General features: G+C 47.5%; 2 protein-coding genes across 2 annotated transcripts in view; both read left to right on the forward strand.

Annotated features, from left to right (window-relative positions):
• LOC146199513 (integrin alpha-PS2-like) overlaps positions 1-14,383 on the forward strand; it is an 81,636-nt gene extending 67,253 nt beyond the window's left edge. The window contains exons 25-27 of the mRNA XM_084595008.1: positions 7,351-7,572; positions 9,446-9,571; positions 11,288-14,383. Coding sequence (XP_084451134.1) covers positions 7,351-7,572; positions 9,446-9,571; positions 11,288-11,386 — 447 coding nt within the window. The 3' untranslated portion in view covers positions 11,387-14,383. The remainder of the gene's footprint in view (positions 1-7,350; positions 7,573-9,445; positions 9,572-11,287) is intronic.
• A 641-nt stretch (positions 14,384-15,024) lies between these two features.
• LOC146199514 (zinc finger CCCH domain-containing protein 10-like) overlaps positions 15,025-23,664 on the forward strand; it is a 35,942-nt gene continuing 27,302 nt past the window's right edge. Inside the window, exons 1-3 of the mRNA XM_084595009.1 lie at positions 15,025-15,299; positions 15,777-16,033; positions 17,103-17,255. Coding sequence (XP_084451135.1) covers positions 15,872-16,033; positions 17,103-17,255 — 315 coding nt within the window. The 5' untranslated portion in view covers positions 15,025-15,299; positions 15,777-15,871. The remainder of the gene's footprint in view (positions 15,300-15,776; positions 16,034-17,102; positions 17,256-23,664) is intronic.

The raw sequence follows: 23,664 nt of genomic DNA on the forward strand, positions 1-23,664 counted from the left end.
AGTGGAGGAACAGAGTGTGTGCTTGCCGATCGCGAACGTGGTCATCGAGGGCCCTTTCGGCGAATTAACAACCGAGGCTGCCGTTTCAGGAAAGCTTCCTAAGTGCTATCCGTATTTGTTCTCCAACAAATCGGACATGCTGCTGCGAAAGAGGGGCATCCTTTTCGGAGACAGAGTTGTGCAAGCCTTAACACGTTCAAAGGCGCGAGAACTAGCTACACTGCTCATTCCAGAAAAATCCACAGCGGAGGAAACGGCAGTTAAAACAGTGGTAAATGCGGAAGATAGCAGGTCAGAAAACTTTGAGAGCGAGGCATCTCAGATATGTCAACTTGAAAGTGAGCTTGATGAGACGCGGAATGAGGACGTTCTTGAGAGTAACCTCTTGCCGCCAGTGTCTAGTAATCTCACGAGACTTTTAAGTGGAACTCGAGAGGACTTAGCTATGGAGCAAGCCAATGATCCCAAGATACAGGAGATAAGAGAGCGCCACCGCGCCACTAAGACAGCAAAGAACATTTCTTTTGAGATGAGAAAGGGAGTGCTGTATCGCTTATTCAAGGATAAGCGCGGAGTAGAGCGGGACCAATTAGTCGTTCCCCAAAAGTACCGCGGAGACTTACTGCGACTTTCCCATGGCAGCTCGTGGTCATGTCACCTTGGAATAAGGAAAACAAAGCAGAGGCTGTTGCAAGAATACTATTGGCCTGGATGTTTTAAGGACACGGAAAATTTTGTACGATCATGCGACACGTGCCAGCGGGTTGGAAAGGCGCACGATAAGTGGAAAGCTCCGATGGTGTTAGTACCAATCATTACCGAGCCGTTTCACCGGTTAGTAATAGATGTAGTTGGGCCACTTCCTGTGACAGAGTCAGGGTACCGTTATATCCTCACTATGTTATGCCCAGCCACAAAGTTTCCAGAGGCTGTTCCGCTGCGCGAGGTGACGTCCGAGAGTGTAGTGGATTCGCTGCTGTCAGTGTTTGCACGAGTTGGATTCCCTTCCGAGGTCCAAAGTGATCAGGGTAGCGTTTTCACGAGTGTCCTCACCACCTCATTTCTCGAGCGATGCGGCATTAAGGTAGTGCATAGCTCGATCCATCATCCGCAGAGCAACAGCGTAGAAAGATGGCACTCTGTTCTCAAACGAGTCCTGAGGGGACTGTGCTATGAAAACAAGCGCGAATGGGATACCTGCCTGCCTGCAGCGCTTTTCGCTTTGCGGTCAGTGCCGCACGAATCCACTGGATTTAGCCCAGCCGAGTTGGTGTACGGAAGGTCACTGCGCTCACCTTTGCGAATGGTGCGCGAAGCCTGGGAGGGGCGCGGAGAAGACCCAACAGTAGTAGAATTCATTCTGAACCTCTTGAATCGCTTACATAACACTAAGGAACTCGTTGAGGCCAGCATGAAGTCAGCCCAGGCTCGTTCCAAGGTGTACTATGATAAGACAGCCCGTCAAAGGACGTTTTGTATCGGGGACCAGGTGATGTTGCTGAGAAGTTCAAGGCAGAATAAGCTCGAAGTACAGTGGGAAGGACCGGCTGAAGTCGTTGCAAAGCTTTCTAACACTAACTACGCAGTGAAAATTCCCGGTAGGCGTAAAGAAGTGCGCATTTATCATTGCAATCTTATGAAGCCTTATGTGCAGAGGGAAGCCGTGGTAAATCTAACGTTAAACCTTCCCGAGGAGATGGGGGACAACTTGATTTGCCTCAGCGGAAAAGGAAGCAACGCTCAGGAGCTTCTCAAAAAGACGGAGCAGAGAGGAGAACTAAAGAAATCCCAGCTGTCCGATCTGGGCGAGATAATAACAGAGTTTGAGGCCTGCTTCGTGGACAGGCCAGGCAGAACTGATTTGACTGAGCACGATATTGAGCTGACTTCAGACGTGCCAGTGCGATCAAGGTGCTACCGATTTTCTCCAAGGCAAAGAGAAATTCTGGATAGGGAAGTAACTCGCATGCTGGAATTGGGAGTAATAAAACCCTCGGAAAGCGATTATGCTTCGCCTATGATCTTAGTAGAAGCTCCAGGTAAAGACCCTAGGCCTGTGGTAGACTACCGAAAGCTAAATTCTCTCACCAGGGATCAAGTGTATCCTATTCCGAATATTGAGGAGAGAGTAGAACAGGTCAGTAGAGCGGCATATGTGACTACGCTGGACCTTACTCGAGGTTACTGGCAAGTACCGCTCACTGAACGCGCCAGCAGATACGCGGCTTTCGTCACTCCGACGGGCAGCTACCAGCCAACAATGATGAGTTTCGGGCTCAAAAATGCTCCATTTTGTTTTTCCCGACTCATGGATAGGGTTTTAAAGGGGTGTGAAACATTCGCGGTGCCTTATTTAGACGACATTGCGGTTTTTTCCGACTCATGGGCGGACCATATGGTACATCTAAGAGCTGTACTGAGCCTTTTGCGTCAAGCTGGACTAACCGTAAAGGCCGAGAAATGTTGCCTGGCAAGGGCGACCGTGGACTACTTGGGTCACAATGTAGGTCAAGGTTTCAGGAAACCCAGCGAGATTAAGATTTCTGCGGTAGCAGACTACCCGCGGCCGAGCACGAAGACGGAAATTCGAGCATTCCTGGGTCTGACTGGGTACTACAATCACTACATCCCTAACTATTCAGCTTTGGCTAGCCCTCTGACCGACGCTCTCCGCAAGACAGAACCGACAAATGTAGTCTGGGACGAACAAAAGGAAGCCTCCTTCGTAAACCTGAAGGCTGTGCTGATTAGCCGTCCGGTATTGCGAGCTCCAGACTATGACCGAGAATTCACGGTCCAGTGTGATGCCAGTGATCGAGGGTTAGGTGCTGTTCTCTGCCAGAGAGATGACGACGGTAATGAGCACCCCGTGCTCTACTTGAGCAGAAAACTGAGTTCTAGAGAGAGGGCTTATTGCGCGTCAGAGAAAGAATGCGCTTGCATTGTATGGGCCATTCAAAAATTGCAGTGCTATCTTGGAGGGGCCAAATTCACCGTAGAGACGGACCATTGTCCCCTGGCTTGGCTGCAAACTGCGACATCGAAGAACAGTCGCCTTCTTAGGTGGAGCTTGATTTTACAGCAGTACAATTTTGAAATAAGATACAAAAAGGGGAAGTTAAATGGGAATGCGGACGCGCTTAGCCGCTCTTTCTAAGCGGTCCGAGATGTTCCTCACCATGTATCCAAATTGATAATCAGGTTTTTTTTTTTTTTTCGTGCGCTTGTATATGTGTGGCTATGTAAAGCAGCACGTTTGGTTTTCTAGGAATACGTGGGTCCTGAACGTCTTAAGAGTGGGCTTTTCTCGAACAACAATGGCAGTTTTCTTTTAACCTGGTCTCTTCAGACGGGAGCCGAGTGCTTGCTTCGACATGTGGTTGAGTTTCAGACAGCTCGAGCAATTTGGCCTACAACAATCAAGACAACGCGACAAGCAACAGCGAGCTTCAAGCGTTCACGTGCAGGCCATTAAGTCGTCTCTTCATGCAGCAGCTGGGACTGCTGCCCTCCGAGTCTCTTCTGGCGGGGGAGGAGGCTGTTACGACCAAGCATCCGCATTTGCGCGCTCTATTGTTCGCCTGTGGGCATGGATAAGTTTTGTGAATATGTGGTGATGGTCCAATGGCTCTAAGTGAGCCTGTTCCAGGAATCCTGTTTTGTAAGCATGTTTTGCTTTGTGGACAACCTGCAAATGCCAAATTGACCCTGTCAAGAGAACGTCTGGAAAAACACAAAGAAACGTCCCCCTGCGGGAAATAGCAGGAAGTGCTTTCTTTCTTTTGTTCACCCTTCCAGTCCAGAAGTGCTATCCTCCAGTGATGAATGCCTCCTATCCAAAGGAGACGACAGAGTGACATGTCCGCTGACGTGCAGGACAAGAAAGGAGCATGACTCATACGGCCATTAAGTGATTTCCCGGGAATGCAGGAAAGATTTGCAATTGTCGAAAAGGGACCATGTTGGGAGCCCTATGCGGCGCCACGTGCACTCGGGTTTCTGAGAAGTAAAACCCCTTGTCAGAACCAGCCTGTGGTTTCTTTGCTGAAGAATAGAAATGTACCTCCTCTCCTCGCCGTTCCCAAGCTTTTCCCGCCAACAAGTGATCACGCCCAACGAATGAATGCCGGACCAGTCAGTGCTTCAGACCATCAGTGCAGTGATGTGTTCGATTGGATGCCGATACCTGAGGGGCGTGCCCTGGATTTGGTTGGTCAGCATCTTCAGAGAGGGGCTGGACATAGGGGGTTTTTAAGGACGCTGCAGAGCACGAAATGTCGCTCTGAGCCCTGGGTAAACGGCTCATCCAGTCGCTTCTCGCTATGAACTCTTAACGCTTGCCATTTTGCTGATGTACCCTTCTTTTTCGTGTAAATAATCTTGTAAATAAGTTTCCTCAAAGTGCCATTAAACCTGCTTGTACATATTTCACCAACTTCGAAGATTCAGTGCTTCTTCAACCCGGAGTCTCTGCACGCTACCAAGTGAAGGCCGGGTCGACATAGCCCCAGCGTCACGACAGTGCCATGCTCGTGATTATTTGCTCACAACACCGGCGTACGGCCGCCGAAGCCGGTCGCCGATGCCGGATTTTCGGTGAACTGGGCCTTTAATTTTATCGCGTTAAAAAAGTATTTACGTCTCACTCTCCTCACTGCTGCATATAGGCCCTGTGCAAAAGAGCGAACGGCAACCCCGGAACAATCTAACACAAACATTCTTTCTCCTCCTCACGGTGGACTTGTTTTCGCTTTTGCGCTGTCAACGTCATCAGCTCTGTGTACCGGCCTTCATGTCTATTAGCGAGATTTAGCGCATCGTGGTCCGCGATCCGCTACCGTGATCCGCCACCGCGCGCTCCACTGGTCATGCCCAGATCACTTTGATGCCGATAGATGGCGCCACATACTGGATGTCGGCACATAGACCTGCCGCATCGGAGCCAATCAGCTTGAGCGCCCCACCAACGAGCAGTAGAGGGTTACGGTGGCGGATCACGGTATGCTAAATCTCTCCTCCCTTCCGTAATGTAACTAGAATCACTCCCACTCTACTTTGTCCTCTACAATGCTGGCACCCGCCCCTTCTATCGAGGCCACACCGTTCAACAGACAACGAGCAACCATGAGGGAAGTGCTGATGGCTGCTCGCATATAAATAGAAGATACGGTGCGTGCGTATGTACGTGTGTGTGCGTGCGTTTTGTGTGTGCGCGTATGTGTGTGTGTTTCAGCGAACGCAAAATTTCTGAGAGTAGTGGGTTCAAAACGAAAAAAAAAAATGATTGCAGGAACAATTTCTCTGTCGCACCGGGCATAATGCGCTTTAAAACTGCTCTAACTATCCAGCTAAATAACTAAAACCCACTAATTCCTTTTTCAATTATTGCACTTGTGTGGTTAGTCTCAATAAGGGGGCGTTCGGAGCCGTGAGCAAGACGAAGCCGCATCAGTTTTCGAAATTAAGAAAAACGAAATTTCTAAATCCCTTCAGCGCGAGGAAATCCGGCGCTTTTTTTCGTACAGAACCAAAACTGAGCATAATAGACACAAGCAGGAAGCTGGATCCAGAAGCGACGTCCGATGATGACGTCAGCAACGAGTACGGTTGCTACGGTGCTCGGTTTGAACTGTAAGCAGCATTGCACCACGTCGCGTGCATTCCTTTGCCTCGCAGCTTAGTGCAAGGGAAATGCCAGTCATGCATTGCATTGCCAACCGCGTGGTGGCTATTTTCAAGAGCAACTGAACTTCATAAGAAGTCGCAATAGCGCAGGCAGTTTGAATTTATTATATGTATATATTACGGCCGGAGTTGCTTTGGAACGTTAAACCCGGGAATCTCCCTGGAGTGAAAGCGCTGTTTAAACCACCAGCAATGGTGAATTCACTTTGCCAGGTGAAGGCAAGTCTTCATGTCGAAATATTGGCGAGTCCTCACTTCCCTCCCTGGCTCGCAATTCGTTCCTCCTCGGGTGCTCAGCGATTGGGGCCCAAGAAGCCCTTGCCCGCCGTGCTCCTGAGGCGGCTAGGGCCGCCGCAAGGCCGGCATTCACCATCTTCTTCTGCCCGCCTCCTCTTTGATTGTGCGCAGCAAAGATGTTCCACAAGTTAAATCTTACAAACCAAACCAAAGATGTTCCACAAGCAAGCTAGAGCCCTGAGGCTTCGCTTCAACCCTGGATCATTATTTTGCTTAGTGTTCTAAAATATTGCCACCTCCTTCTGTCTACGATGACTGGTGGTCTTAGAAGGCAGAAAGTTGGGCAAGTTGGCCGAGATGCATGGCCGGTAAAGCACAAAAGAAAACGCGGACGACTCACAGAAAACGACACGGACAGGTCCCATTTGTTGGCTATTTTTTGGTTGCCGCTATGCGCATATCAGTGCTAATTGCAATTTATTTTTGAAGGAATGTCTGGCGGTCTGACTAAGTGCCAATTCGAGGGTTACAAAGTTTACCTTCTGTGCCTGAATTCTGGCCTTAGTTTTTTCCGTTTAAGACCAGTCCAAAGGCTACAAATTGGCGTGATATAGACCGATGTTCTGCTGGCTCCCCGCTGCAAATCAGAGCCCATGTCCCAAAGCGATTGACTGTCATCTGTCCGATCACGTGAAAGCTCGCTGTGTTTAAAGAGACAGTTAGATCCAGACGCTTTTTTATAACCAGTTTTCCTGCATGCGGAATGGTTTTGACTGATTTTTCATTTAACCTTTTTACAGGACTTATGCACACCGCCTGCAATGAAGCTTACATTGTCACAAGAGGCAGTGCGAGAAAATAATCAATTGTTAAAGCATCGTCATTGCCTACGCAAAATCACGATGAAATTTCACACAACAACAAAAGTTCTAATCTTTGTATCGTGTTTGATCATTAAATATTGATTTTGTCTACTATGTTGTCGTTGTGACTGTAGGAAGAAGCAAAAGAAAATGCACGGGCCTGTTACTAGCTCTGTAGCTGAGCCACCTCCGTTGCCTCGGGCTGACAGAAGGGAAAAGAAGAGGGGGAGAAAGATGCGCGTCGCAACAGCCGTCGTCCATCACCGAAGTGGTAGCGGGTGCAATAACGGCCTACAACAACAGATAAAAATCCTGTTGCAGGCTGGCCCCCGCAGCAATTAAGCTTCGGTGACCTACCAGTCCCAGCCCCGTAGGGCCAGGAGCAGCCACCCCTTCTCTTTTCCTTATCTACTATTTGAGTAATAGAAAATACAGAAGGGCCGCAGGCTGCTGTGACCTGTATAGTGCCATGACACTTGCTCCTTGAGCTAAGCGCAATTTACAAATACGGACTTGAAGGCGCCTTTCTTCGCTGTACCCTAAGCAAAGTCCTCCCTCGCTGCAGGGCTGCGGCGAGCTGCCTCGGTGCGCGGTGTTCCAGTGCCCGCTGAGCGGCTCCCTGTCGGCGGGCGACCGCGCCGTCGTGACCATCGAGTCTCGGCTATGGCAGCGTACGGCGGCTGCTATGGGCCAGGAGCGGCTGCGGGTCTCCTCCAAGCTGGTTGCGCGCGTCGCCTCCCTCCAGTACGGCCTCGCGCCGGACAATGTGCCCCTCACGCTACACTTCGTACGGACACCATTGCTGCTTCTCGGTCCCCCTTCCTGTGTCTGTTTCCGGTGGCTTAAATTGCGCCAACCGATAACCACTGTTGCGAAACCTTCGCATCGAGAGGATGTGGTATACCCCATTTAAAAATAGATGATGTACTAGTTGGCGCTTAGAATGAGTAATACTCCTCTGCAAGTCATGCTGAATTTTCCGAATGTCGTGCATGACTCTAAGAATATTTAGCAAGATTTTGGCTGACCCTTATGACGTCATCCAGATATTATAAAAAATGTGACCTCTATGTGTTACCGGATTACGAAGAACCTCAGAGCCCTTGTAACTGTCATATTTGCGAAACGTGAGTATACTGTACTGTGAACAAAAATTTGCCTCAACTAAAATGAGGAAACCTTCAAGAAATTGTTGCTGTCGAAACTCCCTCGCTATTAATCACTGCCTCATTGTACGAAGGGGAAAAGCAGCGTGGCTACGAGGACGCGACGTCCTTTCCTGATCCAGTAACGGAAAGGCATGCTGCATATTGTCGCATAGCGAGCTAATCGCCTGATCCCTTTCTTCAATGCGGCGGAGCCGTCGTGCCGTCACGAAAGTCCAACTGGCGAACACTTCGTTACAATATAGTAATGGAACTGTCGCATGAAAAGACGACATTTCCAGAACCAGCTAAGTTCCCCTGGTTTTGCCTAATCGCCATCGTCCCGGCCGCGCCTTCCTTTCATCTCTCTCTTCCGGAATAGAGAGATAAAATAGAAAGGGGAATGGAAGATGCAGAAAGCACCGTGATTAACGGGGCTTTAACTAACTGCGAATTCATGGACTCGTTTGCAGTATAGTGGCCGCAGTAGAAAAAATAAAACAGTAAGTGACGAAGTGGCATATCACTAGCCATAAAGAGAATTTATTGGGTACATACATACATACATACATACATACATACATACATACATACATACATACATACATACATACATACATACATACATACATACATACATACATACATACATACATACAAAAACGCACATTACTCACAAAACAAAGCACTATACAAAACACTATAGGTTACATATACATAATAAACTAAAAAAAACATGATTCCCCAGAGAGGGGAAAACAGTATAAACAGGGAGGGTTCTAATAAAAGACGACAGGCATCTCAGGTCTGCTACCCCTTTGAGGAGGCCATACGTACAGGGGAGCAAAATTCACGTACTCGGGAAGCTGCACATATGCTGAAGACCACAGCCCCCTAATGTGACAGATGTAGTAAAGAAGTAAAGCGCCAGGGCCCGTGCCTGCGTATTCGTTTTGCTACTTGGTGCATGTCCGAGCTAAGCATATTTCAGACTGCGCGAAGCTCTCGTTATAACCCTCTCAAAAGATAATCGCAGTTGTCGAACCGTTATAGTCGCCGCCATCATTGCACCAATCCTTCGCGATTCGTGCAGATGTAGTTCTATTCCCCATTAGAATTAAGATGGGCGGTTGGATATTTTAGTCAATATCGCTTTCTTGCTTGAAAATCCAAGTTCCGTGCTTTTCTTGGAAGCTTGAAAAACACGAAAAAAAAAAAAGAAGAAGCATATTCCTGGTACCGTTCATCTGTACGATATAGTGAGCAAAGCAATGCGGATTCAAATCTACGTACGTGGCATCCAGTACAGGAAACCGCCGAACTAGAGAAGGGGGCACAAGAGTGACAAATAAGAGCGCTATGTGTCTATTTTTATCTTAGTCTATGGTCCCACGGCTTCGAGCATGAATATGCCCGCATGCCATTCATTTACGGTGCCTGCGAGCATGGCAGGCTGCCGCCCACATGTATGCGCTGGGCGCATGCTGTGTGACGTTGTCCCCTGTGGGCGTCCAGGTATCTACCGAGGTGGTGGTGGAAGGCACGGGCACACAGGGTCGCGGTCCCGCCTGGTGGATCATCTTGCTGGCCGTGCTCGGAGGATTGCTGCTGCTAGGACTGCTCGCCCTCCTCCTGTGGAAGGTGCGTACTTTCTCTGTTCTTGCTTGGCTGTAAATTTCGAGCTATTATGCATATTTTTTTATTAATTCCAAATCAATGTGTACAAATACCTAGCAGCTCAGCAGGACCATATAATATCGCCGAGACACTACAGTTCCTAATTACGCATCCGCAATCAGTGCAAATACATGCGCATACTTTTCTTAGCGTCACACGTACAAATAAGCACACGAACGGATAGAAAATGAAATAACGTAGTCACTTCTCGTAAGCTTTTTGTCCCCAAGCACTATCTGATTTCACCTCCCGCTCGCTACATCGCTCGCAAAACTCGCATTTTCGCGTATATTACATTCTACGGAAAATCAGCACACGTTCTTCGTAAGTAAAAGGCTCACGTGATCACTGAACCGAACTCTACGCCATGCCCGCTACCTCTACTCAGTGACGTCAGAGCGTACGTTCTCGAAGCAGTATCAGGTTCGCGCCGGCGCTCTCCCCGACGGCATTGTTTGCTTCTGCCTGCATTGTCGTGTTGTCTCTGCTGCTCAGGTTCTGAGCTGCGATTTCCTCTTTGCGTGTGTCCGCGGCGGATATTTCTGCAGCCGAAGCGATCGGAAACGACTGGCACTCTACAGAAGTCAGCGCAGTAGGGGGCGATCCAGTGCGACTGCGCGCTTGCTATGGGAGGCAGATAAGCGCACCAAAGTCCGACTGCGCCATGTGCAACTGACATGTAATCTCAAATTCCACATCAGCGCTTGTATGCTGTACCCGCTGTGGTTCCTGAACATGCCAAAACATGGCCGAAGCTTAATGTCCATCCGTTGTCTTGGGCAAGCAGATACATGCTCGCGGTGCGCCGGTTCCGAATCCCCCGTGTTACACTCGGCTAATACCAGCTGAGAGAGTATCTCAAAAAAGAAATGAAGACTATCTAAACTATTACAGCTACGTTGCTGAATTTAATAGAGTAGTGTAGCTGGTTGTCAGTAAAAAAAACACTTCATTTTTTTTTTTTTTTTTTTTTTTTTCAGGTTTCGAAAATGTTATTATCCATGCAGTCGGGAGCCAAGCTGTAGTCGGATACAAATTAAAAAAAAAAGAAAAACAGCGCGGAAGATGCCTTTCAAAGGGGACCCCCTGCAGCTGATGGATTTGACCAATTCTCGTATCACCCTGCCCGCTTTATGTATATATATTATATATAAAGCGGGTACGGTATTCACCACTTCTTAATCGGAATACTCACTGGGTCATGAGGATCGGTCGACGCCACTTGCTCGGGGGTTTCCTCTCAGGAGCATCTGCCGCTTTTTTCTGAAGTTGTATCCCCTTTCGAAAAACGCGCGACAGCTGCCACGTGACCTTTTCGGTTACACTCGCTGAAGCTCAGGATCTGCCCAAAGGAGATGCTATCTCCACATGATAGCCGCTCCCGGAACAAGCAGGATGTACTCATAGGTGTGGCTCTGCCCGATCCATTAGTACGGCATGTTGTTGTGGTTGCTGTTGTTGTTGTGGTTGTAGGAAGAAGGAAAAGAAAATGCACGGGCCTGCTACTGGCTCTGTAGCTTTTGCAGGGGCCTGCTTATGGCTCTGTAGCTTTTCTTTTATGTCATATAATCAAAGCCAGCATATGAATTAAATTCGCAGAACTCATCAACTCGTGTTCCAGGTTGTCTTGTTTTGTTTCGTTTTCGCTTCTTTTACAATGGTGCCGTGGTTTCTATGCAGCTGGGCTTCTTCAAGAGGAAAAGGCCTCAGGATCAAGAGCCCCTGAATCCACCCGAGAAAAATGGCTACCGACTGGCGCAGGGCGACGAAGCCTTGTGAGGCGTCGGCGGCGAACCAGCCAGCACCTTCGACTAAACCGCTCGCTGCCACAGGCGCGGCATGCGCACGACTTCCGCCGCCATCCTGCGCGGCACCTTGTTGGACTTTAGGTTGGACTCTACAAATTGTGGTGCAGTGGGCCCCTGCAGACGTGCGCCGAAAGAAAAAAGAGAGACAAATTACTGTTAACTGTGCTGGGCAATGTGGAGCTGTGCAAATTTGAATACGCGCAAGTGTCGTTAGAGGAGTTTTTTTTTTTCTTCCTTTTTTTCTTTTTTATCGATCGACGTACTTCTGCTTGGAGCAGTTTTGGGTAGGCCAACTTGAGCAATACGGGATACGGACGGCGTAGGGAGGCGGACTGGACACTGCGGTGCACGATCTGTAGCAGGACAGGTGGATGTGCGCCCTGCCCGCTGACCTGCGCCCACCGTATCCCACGGTTAAAGCCGCCCTATTCAAATGGAATCTAGCCAATTAACCCGGAACCATGTCATTCAACAGTGCTTGGAGCAAGTTGGTTCCGACGTTGCTGGAATATGAGGTACTGTGCAGATGGAGCACCTGTCGCCCGTATGTTTTATATTGTACTCTCCCATGGACAGATCCGAGGAGGATTGGTGAGGCAGGCAAGTGCTCCGCTCCCACAAAAAGTGCGAAAAGAATATTTTAGCTCCGCGCTTACCCTCCCTGCACTCAGCGTACTCTTTTCTTTTCTTTTTTTTTTTTATAATGCAGTTGAGAAATGCACATTCGACCGCAATCGTCCCCAGCCCTCATTCGAACCAACCCAAGACCTGTCCTTAAATCCGTCCCCATTCTAGCCTGCACGTGTATCGTTTCGTGCCTTACGTTCCAGCAATGAAGGAATTTCGTCCGTAAGAATTGGCAAAGACAGGCTGCTGAGTAAACATGGCGAGGTCGAACTATGTGCACTGATAGCAAAAAGTTGCATTCGAAAAAAAAAAAAATATGTGAGAACCGTCTATTAGAGACAGGGACGCTTCATGAAAAGAGAATTTCGCCTGTATATCTGTCGGAACGTCCCCCGCAATGAAAAGTGTGGCATTGGCCGACTGGCATGCATTCGTGGTGGCAAAAATATTTCTTGCTACCTACGGCGAAAAGTAGAGAGAACGTGCGCCACGCGTTTCCACAGTCTTCCGACGGGAGGCTGGGTAACATTCCTTCGATCCCTTCCGAAGGCTGTGTGGGGTCTCTAATCATTCTGGACAGACCAGTCGAAGTTTGTCGGGAAGTAGGACGTCAAGTTTTACACCTGGGCCCGTATTCCGAGTTTGCGTCGTTATCGAAGTGTCGCTACCTCACTTGACCTCGAGTCATCTGATTGGTCGAAACGCCGGAACCGAGTGTTGCCACTACGGAACCGGGAGAGGTGGCAACATCATGTTCCGGCGTTTCTATTTATACCAATCAGATGACTCGAGGTCGGGGAGATAGCGACACTTTCGATAACGACGCAAACTCGGAATACGGGCCCTGCTCTCAACCCTTGCTGTTCATGATTTCTTTTCTTTTAGAATGAGAAGAATATTCAAGTCTCGATTTTGGTTTTTCAAAGTACAGTGTAGGCTGCTCATGACATCCCGAGCTTTAGTTCTAGACTCATGGAGTACTGATCTGAGTGCAGTCATGAAGAAAAAAGGAAAAGAAAAACGGCTTACAGTTAATATGTTGGGCAAACTCACAGGCCGCGTGGTGCCGCAGATAGGGCCGTTGCAAAGTTGACGTGAAGTGCAGTGGAAGCGTGTGCCGTCTCTAAACCTGTATGGATCTTATACACTCGGTAACTGCACACTTTTTACCTTTACTGTATAACTGAGCAAGCATCTCGCAGTTATACAGTAACGGTAAGGTATGCCTCCAGGAAGTGACGATTTTCAATTGGTGCTAGATATATGCTATAAGTTTGTCAGGTGGCGTGATCCCCCCCCCCCCCCCCCCTTTTTTTTTTATATTGAACAAAATACTCGATCAGGTCAGGCTTTCTCGAACACATGACCACTGGGTTCGAAAATCTGGTACATCTGTTACGATGCCCTACCGCTTACAACTTCTCGTGGCGGCCGCATCATGTTTTAAGAATGGCCTACACTGTAACAATTTTTTCGTGTACAGCGGAAATATGTGGCCTAAACTATGAAGTACTAGTTTTTTGTACTTGTCACCGGTACAGGTGTGTACAGGTCAGTGGGACAAAGCTTGCGCAGTGCACCGAACTAGCTGTGTATCACAGAGCTGTCACCTAGAATATGCCCCTTGGAACATGTTCTTGGCAACAAAATATGATTAAGCTACAAAATAACTAAAATAAATAGAAAACTGGAGCTTAATAATTACGAGGTCGTACAAAGTAACTGTATATGCTACTGTTTACAGTTCCCGATACTTTCATGTTTTGTTCATGGTATTTTTGTTACTCATTTCCAGCCATGTTCGTATGAAAACCAAGTTTCCATCATAATCAAGTTTTATGCAGTGCCATTTCGTTGAATAACAATGCGGAAACTGACGTTTGTAGTGGCGGCGGTATGATGTCTGTCGGCGTGCCACTGTGGGCAAACGAAGCACGAACGGGATGATAGACATGACGACCCGAATTTAAAAAAACACAAAAGAGTAAATAACGTCGACTTTTCTTTTCACTCGCGACGCGTGCTGGCCACAAATAAGTGACCTGACCACGCCGTTATTACCTTCTGTCATCCGACGTCTCTCTCTCTCTCTCTCTCTCTCTCTCTACCTTTCCCTCCCTAACATCCCGTCTCTGTTTCGTTTGCCAACGATGCTTGCATTTATTCGTCACGTCTGATGAAAGAAGCGCAGTTGGCCTTTTGAAGCCCGTGTTGGCTTGGCAGCAGATCTCACGATTCGCATTGTGCGCGCGCTTTCTATTTATTGGGCTGTTATCGGCCGGGACTGAGTTATCCGGTCGACAAAGCCCGGTTGTCACTGCCGGCATGGCTCAGAATAAAAAAACGGTTTTGTTCGTTTTTGTGTCTGTGTTTCATTTCACAGGTTTTTCATTGCTTTATTAAAGTTGTGTAAGTCGGTTTTGTTACTCATACGGCAGAAAATTCTAGCAAATCCCCGGTATGCATCGTGCTACGCAACGAGTCTGTGGTTATTTCTCTCCCTCGTCAGAAGAGGTAAGGTTTAATTCTGAAAGTCATCAATGTGAACTTAAAAAGTATATCTAGAGCCAATTATTTGCAGGGTAGATATGCGTATAAATAAACACAAATAAAATAAGGCCCAAATGAGTAAGCAAAACAGAAACCGAAACCGAACCACCTGAACCAGAGCCAGAGGTGCTGTCCGTGCTGTGCTATCGCATATGCTTTGCGCAAACGAAATAATTACAAATTTTAAATAAACGACGCTTTTATAACAATAATTTATAAGCGCATTATTTAGAATTTTCTTGTAATCACTCGTAGTTTTTATTTTTTTCTTGAGGTGTGCGCGCGATGTAGCCGATGCAGCGAGCACAGGCGCAGCCTCCTTCGTGGAAGGCCTTGCCGGTTGCGTGCGCGATAAGAACTAGTTCTCGGTTGCGCTTTTGACTGCGCTATACATATAAGCATTGCAGTTTATTTTTGCCAATATATGATGTTGAAAAACAAAAATATACAGAGCCAATTGCATATACCTAAATGATGTTCGAGTACTTGTAAAGAGACAGCGGCTGTACACTACGAGTCAACAACCTAAGCACTCACGCTTCGTGTTCCGTTTCGGACGCTGATCATACTTGTGCGTGTTGCGTCGGATTTATGTTTCAACTTAGGGCATTAGCGATCAAAGCTGTAGCTTCTCAGTGTGAATAGCCTATCAAGCAGGTTTTAGGCGACGCTGGCAGAGCTACAGATGCGGCCGGGCACATCATAAGGTAGAAGCAGTTCATGTCTATTTTTTGTAGTCTGGGGGGCCCCAATGGCGATCTTGAGCAGCGAATTGACAATAAAACTGAGCTGCCCACTTACGCCGCGGATTCTTTACTGCGCTATTCGCGGCGTGACTGTGGGCTACTGGCGCGCGTTTTCTTCGTCGATGCGTGCTGATGGCGTAAGCGGGCTTGCACGCGCTGCTGCTGCTGCTGCTGCGGTCGAACGTTGTTACCTTGGCCGCGCATTGCTCTTGTTGACTTCTCTAGGTCTCTGGTAAAGTAAGTGCGATAGCGAATATTTTCGTGATTTCGGGTTATTTCCTGGACGAAGATGTTGAGCTACTTGTGGCGAAGCCGGGCATTTGTGTTCATTTCGTGTGGTATAGGTAGCGGCTGCAGGGGTAGCGTTCCATAGCTGTAGCAAATGTTCTACGGCGGTGTCCTGAGCTACCTCAGGCTTGCTGGTGTTCTTTTGCACAGGCTACGCTGCCGCTGCAAAGGCGCATGCTTGTGCGGCCCGTTGCTGCTGCTGCTGTTTGCATCGCTCGACTTTGCTGCGTACAACCATCGGCTCGATGACCGACAATCAGGACTTGGGCTACGCCGTGAGCGCCGTCAACGCCGTCGGCGCCGTGACTGCTGTGGGTGCCGTGCGACCCAACGAAGCCCTGATGGCGGTGGGGGGCACAAACGGCGGTCTGGATGCGCCGAACGTGTGCCGAGACTTCCTACGCAAGGTGACCGCTAGAAACGTTGCAAACTTTAGCCCCGTTTCCATAGCCCTGCTTATCGAGCGCTTGATCTGCGCTAATGCTGCATGGGTTGGAATAATGTTCTTAGGGCCGTGTGTACGTGATCTGTAGTGCATTTTTCATTTGTCTGAAATATATTAAGATTTAAGAATGCAGCTTGATTTCCAATCTGAATAATACTTCTGTCACACGGACAGTTTCGATCCTCATTGAACTCAATCTGCATTCAATGCAGATCGAGGTTGTCACACGGCAACAACTTTCAGGTAAAATCGAACTCGAGCCTGCTTGACTTCAAGCTGCTTCTTCAATCGATCTTGAGATTTCAAGCACACTCGAAAGCGGTCGTCGACACCCTCGTAGCGCGCATGAGGAAAATTTCTCAATGCTCATTGAAAACGCCCTCCGTCACACGGTCACTTTCGATCCTCATTGAACTCGATCCGCATTGAGGTTTTCAAGAAGGATTGAAGCATCCCATGCTACACGGGTGTTTTCAATTAGCATTGAGAAATTTTCCTCGTGCGCTACTAGGGTGTCGACGACGACTTTCCAGTTTGCTTGAAATCTCTAGATCGATTGAGGAAGCAGCTTCAAGTCAAGCAGGCTCGAGCTCGATTGCACTTGAGAGTTGCCGTGTGGCAACCTTGATCTGCATTGAGTTGAATGCAGATCGAGTTCAATGAGGATCGAAACTGTCCGTGTGACAGGGGTATGGGATGCTTCAATCCTTCTTGAAAACCTCAATGCAGATCATGTTCAATGAGGATCGAAAGTGACCGTGTGACAGAGGTATAAAGTGGCTTCGAACAATTCATCAGTTACCATTCTGTAAACTGTTGTCGGGCTCTTGTGTCGTGATCTATTGGCATGGATTATGCGTGATTTTAATGCTGTGTTATGTGCAGTATCAACAACAGCGCACGAGTAATTATTTCAAACCTGGCAACATGTTTTATGAGCCTTTTATTAACAGCACCTTCAGTGTCTCGCCCCTCCCCCTATGTAGATGTTTGTTGTATTGCAACAGTACTGAATTGTGTTGACCCTTCAGGTGTGCCACAGAGGCAGCCGGTGCAAGTTCGTGCATCCCGAAGGACTGGACAATGATGACAACCGTGGCACTATGGAGCCGGTCTTCTGCCACGATTACCAGAACTCTGAGTGTCTGCGACCTAACTGCAAGTTCCTGCACTGCACTCGTCAGGTAAATATTGTTTAGGATGCTGGCGCTTTCAGCGTAATATCTTGCTGAAAGTCTATTTCTCTCATGAAACAATGTTTTATGTAATAATTCAGATGTGATATTTTCCACGTGTTACAAACCTCCAGTCTCACAGCATGGTTTAATCTCTCTGGTCACTGAGCTATATATTGCTATACACCTTTGTAATGAGGGCTCTCTGGGCATTACCACATTGTCCGCTGGACTGTTGTGTGCACATGGCGCTAGCACTGTGAAGGCGGTAGCCAAACTAGTTTGCAGCACTCCAGAGAGGAGGTGTTTAAGTATCCTCCTCGCCCGATGTAAAGGTCTATATGCAAGCACTTCGGGGTTATACCAGCTGTCCCCTACATCTGCCGGCATTTGTGGGGTGTTTATCGCAAATTCATAATAAGAAAGCAGTCAAATGGCTTTAACAAAAGCTAAGGACGAATCTACACATCATAGCTGGCTTCTGAAGCATCCGCACTGAGCTTCATGTATATTTAGATGCGTTTTTTTTTTTTTTTTTCTGCATGGAAACGGCATATTCTGCAAAGCCGCAATTGTATCTTACATTCATGATGCAGCTGGTCACATTCTTTGATACTGTTCTGAGATTTATAACAGGTGAGCATGTTGGGGTGGATCTTTGTGGCAGAATCCATTTGTTTGACTTGACTTAGTGTAAGGCACTGCCTAAATCAACGTACTGAAATGAGCAGTATGGAAATGACTTTATCCCATAAACGATTCATTGAAGAACCTACGAATTGACTGAGGTTCCTTTCTGTTTTTGGATTTATTTGATAAATGCCCTCTATGTGGCTTGGCAGAATGATCTAATTGTCTCTTATGTTGTTTTCAAAAATTAAGCGTTAATTAGAACTAATGGCTCTATATTATGCTGTCAGGCGCTGCGCTGGCTAAGCCATACGTTGTCAAAGTAGCTGCTAATTGCTAACATAAAATTGATTTTTGTGGTATGCAGTTCTGATTGCCTTTTTTTTTTTTTTTTTTTGATCTTGCATTTGCCACAAATTTATCGGGTGCCTTGCTGTCACAGGGCTATGGTGTTGTATTTCTTCGGTTTGGTTTAAGGAGTTTAATGTCCCAAAACGACTCAAGCTGTAGACATTTCGTGGTGGAGGGTTCCGGAAATTTCGACCATCTGGCGTTCTTAACCTGCACTGACATCACACAGCACATGGGTGCCTGGTTTTCGCCTCCATTGAAAAACGGCCGTCGCGGTCTAAGTTGATTTTCGGAGAAATGAAGAATTTGTGGTGCAGAAAATCGCTGTTTGTTGCTAAAAAAGCTGGGCTTTCTGTCATGACAGGATGAGAAAGGGTTGACTATCTGGTCTCAAGCACGAACATGCTGTAATGCGCCGTCCCAAATTAACGCTTGTATCCTTTGAGCACCAGTCAGTTCATTTCGTGCTTGCATCTTAGGATTATATTATGTGACAGCTATATCCGGGCAGGCTGATTGATGTGAAACACGGTCACAATGTGGGAGGGACCATCACATGTAAACATGCCGGAACATGCCGGCATTGCTGCTTTCGTAATTGAGCTGGTCAACCTGCTTCCTGAAACCTGCTGTCCAAAATTCTAGGGCACGCTCAGATCTGTATTTAGTACCGCATCTCAATCTTCATCTGTCTAAGTCGTAAAGTGTTCTCTTGTACAAAATGCGGGACTATTTAGGCTCAAGTGCCGACCAAAAGGTAGCCTGTGAGGGTCTACGTTTTTCAGTAAGTAGTCATAGCCATCAGAACTTGCACAAAATTTCTAGAATCAGCGAAAAGCTGCAGTCGGCTGCGACAGGACCTTTCATCGATATGAGTGGAGCAGTACGATATTTATTGTCTTGTAGCTAGCCAGATGCCGCCGTCTGTTGAATGAGCAGCTCTGCTCGTCACGACGAAAAGTTTTTGCTGCAGCTAATTGCGTCCTTTCGTTGATTCTGCAAAATTCAGGGAAGTTTTGATGTTGAGTTGCTTATCAAAAAGCGTAGACCATAACAAACTACCTTTTTTACAACTGGAACATGTAAATACCAGACACGCAGTATAAAATAATCTTGGAATGAAGTTTCTTTTTTTTTTTTTCTTTTAACATTCGGAATGAAGTGGCACCTCTCATAGCATGAGTGGCTTTAGGACGTTAAATCTCATAAACCAAATCAGCCTTGAAATGAATTGGAAATTGCTGACGCCATCATGAGGTTTTGATCTGTGGAAAATTATGTAATCGGTTTGCAACCATCTGGTGCACTGGTGAAATGTATGGGCACATGCTTGTAGCTTCTGTTCTGCTGTAGTTGTCAGTCAACGTGCACAAATTTTTTAGATGATTTCAAAGGTCACATGGTGAATTCATTTTGATAGAGTTGTCATATCTTGGGAGTGAATTTCACCTTGATTCTTTGTGGTTTCGAATTCGAAATAAAATGTCATGTCCACGGGCACTCAGAAATTTCATGTCAACTGAGTAAGCTTCAATAGCACTATGTTGTCCTACCCTCACGATCCATATGCATGAGCTTTCTCGCAATTCTTCTCGGCTACAATGCCACAGGCAGCTGTCTGCATGTATAGGGCACATGATGAAAAGCTTGTCCTCCTAAAATTTGGCAATTTTGAAAACTCTTCTCTGCAGATGAAGTCGAATCTAGTGTTTGTGCCTCGTACCTGCACTCTCGAATTTGTTTTTGGCAGATTTCTCTCCTACTAGAATGCAACTGGTTATCTTAATTACCATAGATGCCCAAGAGGGCGTGCAGCTACTAGTTCTGCCAAATCGTTGCCAGAGCTGTTAAACTGCTCGCATGCTCTTGATGGGGTTATGCGCATCACCACTGGTTGCACTGGAGCAGTGGCTAATACATAATGAGGAGGCATCAACTCGCATGCAACAAGGCGTGATGTTGTGCATTCTGTGCTACTTCAACTTGCACTGTTGTATTAAACTTGCCATATGGTGCTACAAATAGGTTCTTTTTTTGATTAAAGAGCTCCACTGCTGTTTTAAAATATTGTAGCGATCAAGAGCCACGGTGAATGTGAAATGTGGCTGATGCTTTCAGGTGTGATTCTAGATCCTAGTCTTGGTTGAAGTGTGATGAAAATGATGACTGGCAGAATTCAGTCTTTCTTCATTTCTAGCCCTTCCAGGGTTTGCACAAACCCTTGAAATCGTTGAATATACCCTTGGTAATCCGTGCATATTTACCCTCTAGATGCCACATACTTTGGGAAGGCCCACAGCCTGCGTGCTGAGCTTTTTTTCTGTTTCAAGCATGCATTTTAGCATTTTAAATTGGAACGTCTTAGACACTTTCTGTCCAGTTTATGATGAATTGCGTGTTGGAGAGAGCAACACAAGCGAAATTTATTTAAGCTCAGTGTTTCGAGAGACTCATTGTTTTGAGGGGAAACTGAGGAATAGACAAGCAGCGTAGTGCAGCCTCTGCTGTCCTTTTATTACCATGAGATGCAGTCTTTTCACATATGCAAAGAGGAGAGTTCCTGAAACCCATTCCTGGTTTCCTTTGTGTGGCGGATACGCCACAAAATGATGCCAAAGTGTGTGTCCGTAAAGAAAAACAAATGGTCATCATCTACAAAATTATATGCTGTAAGTGCCTGCTATCATACATTGGCAAGACAAAGAACCTTATTTAAGGAATTTGACTGCACAGAAATGATATCCGAACCCCGCCAGGGTGGCGCAGTAGTTAGGGCGCTCGACTACTGTTCCCAAGGTTGCGGGATCAAATCCCGGCCTCGGCGGCCGCTTTTTGGTAAGGGCGAAAAGCCAGGCGCCCGTGTGCTGTGCGACGTCAGTGCACGTTAAAGAAAAGAACCCCAGGTGGTCGAAATTTCCGGAGTCCTCCACTAAGGCGTCTCTCATAGCCTGAGTCGCTTTGGGACGTTAAACCCCACAAACCAAACCAGAAATGATGTCCGATGGCCATCATATATAAAATTATATGCTCTAAATGCCCGTCATCATACATTGGCGAGACAAAGGACCTTATTTAAGTAGAATCGGACTGCACAGAAACGATGTCTTATCAAGGGGCACGAAACATAGCCCCCTCGCTGTGCACTATGAACATGCTGACCACAAGGAGAGGGGTAAACTTTGTGATAAACAAAAAGTAGCCTACAGGTGTTGGGTATAGCATCATGAAGTGGCCATGAGCCTGTGACACTTGGCAACTTTTGAGGCTTTTCTCAAGGCCAGCATCTGTTTGTTCAAATCGGAGTTGAGCAATGTAGCCTCTTACTGGTCTGGATTCTAGAGGTGTATACATGGAAGAGTACCATGTTGGCCATATAGCGTTCAGGAATGGGAGTAGCCCCCAGGGTATATGTGAGCTTACATTGCGGGGTTTTGGAAATGTTTGTTTGGAGTTGCTTCTATGCGACTCCTTAGGGTTTGGTGGGGGAAATATGTGTTGCAGAATAGAGAAGTCTACCTAAGCGGTGTTACATGATGTCACAAAATGTACCCATACAGTCTCTTACTGTCCATAAAATGGGTGATGCCACAATCTGTTCGACGAATCGTCGGGCATAATTGTGAGCTGCCTCATTCCCTGGATGTGATGAGTGTTCTGGGACCCAGATCAAGTGGATCTGGTGGAGTCTTGAGATCGCTGGAGTGGAGGAGGGTAGGGTGGCGAGGGAGACCTGGTACTTGGCGAAGTTATGAATTGTGGATTGAGTCACTGATGCCCATATTCACAAACGCGCCTCGACTTGACGCTCCACCTCCACTCCTTGGAGCGGAGAATACAGCCGCTACTCCACTCCAGGGCCGATTCGGATTCAAGAACGCCCCTCGGCGTTTCCTTCGACAAGTTCTCCTCGAGAATACCTCCTCCACTCGGAGCAGCGCAAGTGGCATATGGGGACGAGATTAAGATGAACTTTTGGCCCGAAAACTGCGTGCTGAACTGTGTAACATGCTCAGTTTTTCATGTCAAGTCTTCTAAAAAAACTTTCGCAAGCGACCTCGATGTTAACAGCATAGTGTAACTTGTTTTGTGAGCTGGATTTAAAGGACGGCTGTGAAAAATGGCCGAAAATGTTTTTGCATCTGGCAACAGTCGCTGCTGGTGACGTAAGCTTCGAGAAATGGTGTGGATACTTCGGTTTATTTTTTGGTGTGAGATCTATGCTCGGCCTTTGCTGCTTTGCCTTTGTGTTATTGCCAGGCTTTGAGCGACCTTTTTTTATTGCCAGGCTTTGACAGACTTTATTTTTATTACGAGGCTTTGACAGACTTTTTTTATTGCCGGGATTTGACAGGCGTCAAAATATATAGCAGGAAAAAAAGTGCAAGCCGCGAACTCCTACGGGCATGGCTCGGAGGCGAGCTAAACTGCTAAACATGCGTGCTGATTCGCAGCGCATTGCAGCTCATGTACACTGAATTCGACACTCCAGAAGAAAATGCCGCGTGCGGTTTCCAAACAAGTAGGGAGCCCTAATTGAAAACGTGCTTGAAAAGCCATGCTCTTCATCGGCCGCGAATATCTCTCCGTAGGACAAGCACACCAACGCGCTCCCACGACAGCACCGCAGGTCCGAAGACGTATTACATACCCTCGGGCGACGAGCAAGCCATTGATGCGCGGGGTGCAGCACAGATGTCCGCACAGTCCCACCGCGCCTCCGGTGCTCGCCAGCTTACTACATACAATACGTTGTTCCCCCACAAGTTCGGCGCCGTCTGCGGAAGCGCGCGGGGTGAGCCACGGAGAGAGCGCCGCCGCCGCTAGACTCCGGCCGCGGGGGAGCTCACCATTTACGGTCAAATCGCGCCTCAACTCTGCACTCGGTGGGCTCAGAAAAAGTTGTTCATTTATCCAGTGACGCCTTGAAATATGCCCGCGCCACACAAGCGCACTGCGATGATGCGAAGATCAAACAGCACAGACGTACGTTGGTGGCTGATCACGGTTATCCATGTTCGGCGTGAGCGGCAGGGACGGACGGAGGCTAGCCATGGCCGCATTCGTAAAACGATAGCGTGCCAGAAGTCCCGGGTCACTGTTCCTCTCACTGATGCTTGAGAGAAAGGTTGGGTGCATCCTTGTCGTATCTTCTTTCGTGAAAAGTTTGGTATACCGGTAGAACGAATTCCACACAGCGAGCGAGCGATGCGATGTCGGCCATGTTTACAAGCGGAGTGGCGGTCGAGGAGCGGCCAAGGTAGCGTCGTCGCAGACTCGAGATTCTCGAGAAAACTCAAGTTTTCTCCACTGCTGGAGGAGCGATTCGAGTGGAGATTGCTCTCTGAAACGAAAAACAGGCCTCAAGGGCCACTTGGAGTAAAAGTTTGAGTGAAGGCGTGTTTGTGAATACGGCGGTGAAGCTTGCTTCTGCAGAGGT

The sequence above is a fragment of the Amblyomma maculatum genome, chromosome 2 (genome assembly GCF_055883805.1).
Source record: "Amblyomma maculatum isolate TAMU_Amacu chromosome 2, ASM5588380v1, whole genome shotgun sequence".
Classification (NCBI taxonomy): domain Eukaryota; kingdom Metazoa; phylum Arthropoda; class Arachnida; order Ixodida; family Ixodidae; genus Amblyomma; species Amblyomma maculatum.